The sequence below is a fragment of the Anarrhichthys ocellatus genome, unplaced genomic scaffold, assembly GCF_004355925.1.
Source record: "Anarrhichthys ocellatus isolate YVR2014 unplaced genomic scaffold, GSC_Weel_1.0 scaffold3292, whole genome shotgun sequence".
Taxonomy (NCBI): Eukaryota; Metazoa; Chordata; class Actinopteri; order Perciformes; family Anarhichadidae; genus Anarrhichthys; species Anarrhichthys ocellatus.
The window spans coordinates 1-4,534 of NW_022283266.1; the positions used below are offsets into that span (position 1 = coordinate 1).

At 42.2% G+C, this 4,534-nt stretch overlaps 1 protein-coding gene across 1 annotated transcript; it reads left to right on the forward strand.

Annotated features, from left to right (window-relative positions):
* Positions 1-1,169: 1,169 nt before the first annotated feature.
* LOC116378874 (plexin A3-like) lies at positions 1,170-3,807 on the forward strand. The gene is made up of 3 exons (XM_031840781.1): positions 1,170-1,954; positions 2,332-2,496; positions 2,831-3,807. Exons 1-3 carry the CDS (start codon positions 1,373-1,375, stop codon positions 3,023-3,025), a joined length of 942 nt encoding a protein of 313 aa, XP_031696641.1. The 5' UTR covers positions 1,170-1,372; the 3' UTR covers positions 3,026-3,807.
* Positions 3,808-4,534: the final 727 nt, after the last annotated feature.

Genomic DNA, 4,534 nt, shown 5'->3' on the forward strand with positions numbered 1-4,534 from the left:
TTTTTCCCCCTTAATAATAAAAACCTTCATTTAAAAACTGCATTTTGTGTTTACTTGTGTTATCTTTGTCTAATATTTAAATGTGTTTGATGATCTGAAACATTTAAGTGTGACAAACATGCAAAAAAATAAGAAATCAGGAAGGGGGCAAACACTTTTTCACACAACTGTAATAAATAACTTAAATAAAGATGGAGACATTCTGACTGAAGGTCACTCTTTAAAGTTTCTGCTCAGGTTTCACAGGTTTGTTTATTACATCCAAAGACATTCAGCAGAGTTTTTGCCGATAAAGGTTTTGGTAATTTTGATGTAAAACAAGAAAAGATAAAGAAAGCTCTCGTGTTTCCTCTCGACTTTGTTCTTGAAAAGCTGAAGAAGCATTTTGTCAATTATGTGTCAGTGTCGACATGTTTATTTTTTATCTTTATTGTAAATCAGCTGCCCTTGTTTTTATTTTGAACAAAAAGCTGAATGAAGACTTCTGACAAAACAGATGATTGACAAACAACAACGCTGACAGCGAGTCGTCTCATCTCAGAGCTCGTCTCTGCTCTCAAACAGTCATCACAGTCACTCACTCTGCTGTAAACATTAGTTTATCTCATAATTATAAGACTTGATCTCATGATTGTGAGTTCTGAAATGCTTCTGGAGGTGAGAACTAGATATTAATACGAGAACAACGCTGTAAAAACCCTTTTAACCACTTAACAACTAGCAACCTGGGACTTCTTATAACCTAAGCAGGGTGACTTAATAACCTTTTAGCTCTGCGCAGGCACCTCTTGTCACCAATATCACCAGCAGATGGTCCCAGTGATGTTCTGGCTTTAATCCCCCGCTGTAGAGCTCTATTCTCCTGGACCCTGAACACCTCATGTTAGTTTGTGATGTTTCCAGTCAGGATGTTTTCTATTGCACCTGTCTGTCTGCACGTGTCTGTCTGCGCCTGTCTGTCTGCGCCAGTCTGTCTGCGCCTGTCTGTCTGCATACGTCTGTCTGCATACACCTGTCTGCATACACCTGTCTGTCTGCATACACCTGTCTGTCTGCATACACCTGTCTGCATACACCTGTCTGCATACACCTGTCTGTCTGCACCTGTCTGTCTGCACCTGTCTGTCTGCACCTGTCTGTCTGCATACACCTGTCTGTCTGCACCTGTCTGTCTGCACCTGTCTGTCTGCACCTGTCTGTCTGCACCTGTTGTATTGTGTTAAATATAAACAATAAATGTATCAATAAGGTGGAGAAATCAATGCCTGAAATGTAAACAAGTCAACGGTGAAATCACATTTTATTAACTTAAAGGAGAGACCTGTCAATCATCTGCTGTAAGAACAAAGTAATCTGTAAACCGGTGTCATGAATGTGTTCTTCCTCCTCCTCCTCCTCCTCCTCAGGTGTGGTAGTCGGCGAGGACGACTGGACGGCCGACCCGAAGAGGAAGAGGCCCGTGAAGGGCGGCAGCCGGCTCTTCATCGGCGCCGCCATCGACGGGAAGTCAGAGTACTTCCCCACGCTGTCCAGCAGGAAGCTGGTGGCGGACGAGGAGAGCGTCAACATGTTCTCTCTGGTCTACCAGGACGAGTTTGTGTCCTCTCAGATCAAGATCCCGTCGGACACGCTGTCCCTCTACCCGGCCTTCGACATCTACTACGTCTATGGCTTCTCCAGCCGCACCTACGTCTACTTCCTGACGCTGCAGCTGGACACGCAGCTCACGCAGATGGACACCGGCGGAGAGAAGTTCTTCACCTCTAAGATCGTCCGCATGTGTTCCAACGACACCGAGTTCTACTCCTACGTGGAGTTCCCTCTGGGCTGCACCAAGGACGGCGTGGAGTACCGACTCGTCCAGGCCGCCTACAAGCAGAAACCAGGGCGGAGGCTGGCCCACGCACTCGGCCTGTCGGAGGACGACGATGTCCTCTTTGTTGTCTTCTCACAGGTGAGTGAAGGACAGACAGACGGGGAGACAGAGAGACAGACAGACTTCCATTTCTTTTTCTTTCTTTTTACATTTTGTCATCAGTGTCTCATCTTTTCTGTCTTCTTTCGTTACATTCTTTCTCTTTCTTTTGTCTCTGTCTTTCTTCTTCATCTAACTATTGTCTTCCTCTGTTTGTCTTTCTCTTTATTGTGCGTATTCTGACTGTAACTTCCAGTCTGTCTTTGTTGACGTAGTCTCTTCTTCCGGACTTGTCTTAATGTCCGTCTCCTGTGTCCTTTGTCCTCGTCTCCTGTTTCCTTTGTTCCTTGTGACATCACCGTGCCTTGCTTCAGGGACTTGAACCCTCACCTGTCTCTCTCTCTCTGTGTGTTCAGGGTCAGAAGAACCGGTCCAACCCCCCCAGAGAGACGGTGCTGTGTCTGTTCACCCTGCAGCACATCAACCTGGCCATGAGGGAGAGGATCCGGTCCTGTTACCGTGGAGAGGGACGCCTCTCCTTACCCTGGTTACTCAACAAGGAGCTGCCCTGCATCCACACGGTGAGCTAGCATGTTAGCATGGCGGCTAACATCCTGTTAGCGAAGGATCAGCTGATCGTCTGGCTGGTGTCTTGTGAAACCAACCGACTAACTAACCAACCTCAGCTGTGTGTGTGTGTGTGTGTGTGTTCCTCTTGATAAATATGAACATATCATCTACTGTAAATATATATAAACATATATAGAGACAACAGAGCTTTAATATTTCCACCTTTGTTTAAAGAAGATAACAAATACATCATTTCCATCTAATGCAGGTTGACGATGATGTCATCCCTCATATTTACTAAATTCATGAATTATTAATCATATCTCTTCTCTCTGCGTTCCACAGCCGAAGCAGATCGGAGATGATTTCTGTGGTCTGGTCCTGAACCAGCCTCTAGGGGGTCTGAGGGTCATCGAGGGGAACCCGCTCTATGAGGACCGGACCGAGGGCATGGGGGCCGTGGCGGCCTACACCTACGGGGAGCACACGGTGGTGTTCGTGGGGACACGGAGCGGTCAGCTGAAGAAGGTAGGAGGATGAGGAACTGATGAAGATGTTTGTGATTTTTTTATTCTGGGACTCTCAAAACGTTGGAGAGAAAAACAGCTGCATGAATGTTTAAAATGTATGTTTTGGGTTCTTTGGCTGCTTCAGGAGCTTCTTCATGTTTCAACATCTTGAGTGTTTCTCTTGAGTGTTTCTCTTATTCATCGGTCCTGAAGCTGATCGTCACGGTTGTTGTTGTGTTTCTATTTCTTCTGTTAGAGCTCAGAGGTTCCTCTAGTCCTTCATGAAACCTGACAGACGTGTTTACAGAACTCTGTTAACCAATCAGGATAAAGCTGTGAAGCTCTGAAAGACTGAACAAAGAAACACAGGAAGCAGCTGTGAAGAGTTTTAATCAGCGTTGCTTTTCAAGAAACACCTGATCACAGTTTTATCTGAATATGAACATCCAAGTGATCCACTTCCTGGTTCTGTAGAGGTTCTGGTTCTGTAGATGGTTCTGGTTCTATAGAGGTTCTGGTTCTGAAGAGGTTCTGGTTCTGTAGATGGTTCTGGTTCTATAGAGGTTCTGGTTCTTCAGAGGTTCTGGTTCTGTAGATGGTTCTGGTTCTGTAGAGGTTCTGGTTCTCAGGAGGAACTGACTTCATGTCTCATTTTCTCATCTTTAAGAGGCTCAAAGTTACTTTTCTTCGTCCAAACTGGAACTTTTACTTCATTATTTAAAGTAGAATCATTTGAAAGTTTAACTCTTTATTAATATATAACTCTATACTCTATAACTCTATACTCTATAACTCTATACTATATAACTCTATACTCTATAACTCTATAGTCTATAACTATAGTCTATAACTCGATACTCTATAACTCTATAGTATATAACTCTATAACTCTATAGTCTATAACTCTATAGTATATAACTCTATACTCTATACTCTATAACTCTATACTCTATAACTCGATAACTCGATACTCTATAACTCTATACTCTATACTCTATAACTCGATAACTTGATACTCTATAACTCGATACTCTATAACTCGATACTCTATAACTCTATACTCTCTAACTCGATAACTCTATACTCTATAACTCTATAGTCTATACTCTATAACTCGATAACTCGATACTCTATAACTCTATACTCGATAACTCTATAACTCGATAACTCGATACTCTATAACTCTATACTCTCTAACTCGATAACTCTATACTCTATAACTCTATAGTCTATACTCTATAACTCGATAACTCGATACTCTATAACTCTATACTCGATAACTCTATAACTCGATACTCTATAACTCTATACTCGATACTCTATAACTCTATACTCTATAACTCTATAGTATATAAGTCTATAGTATATAACTCTATACTCTATACTCTATAACTCTATAACTCGATACTCTATAACTCTATAGTATATAACTCTATAGTCTATAACTCTATAGTCTATAACTCGATACTCTATTACTCTATACTCTATAACTCTATAACTCTATAGTCTATAACTCTATAGTCTATAACTCTATACTCTA

Excerpts from the sequence above, each read along its gene's own strand:
- LOC116378874 (XM_031840781.1), top strand. The coding sequence starts at position 1,373 with ATGTGTTCTTCCTCCTCCTCCTCCTCCTCCTCAGGTGTGGTAGTCGGC. Across the intron at positions 1,955-2,331 it reads TCTTTGTTGTCTTCTCACAG|GGTCAGAAGAACCGGTCCAA; the intron begins GTGAGTGAAGGA and ends CTGTGTGTTCAG. Across the intron at positions 2,497-2,830 it reads AGCTGCCCTGCATCCACACG|CCGAAGCAGATCGGAGATGA; the intron begins GTGAGCTAGCAT and ends TGCGTTCCACAG.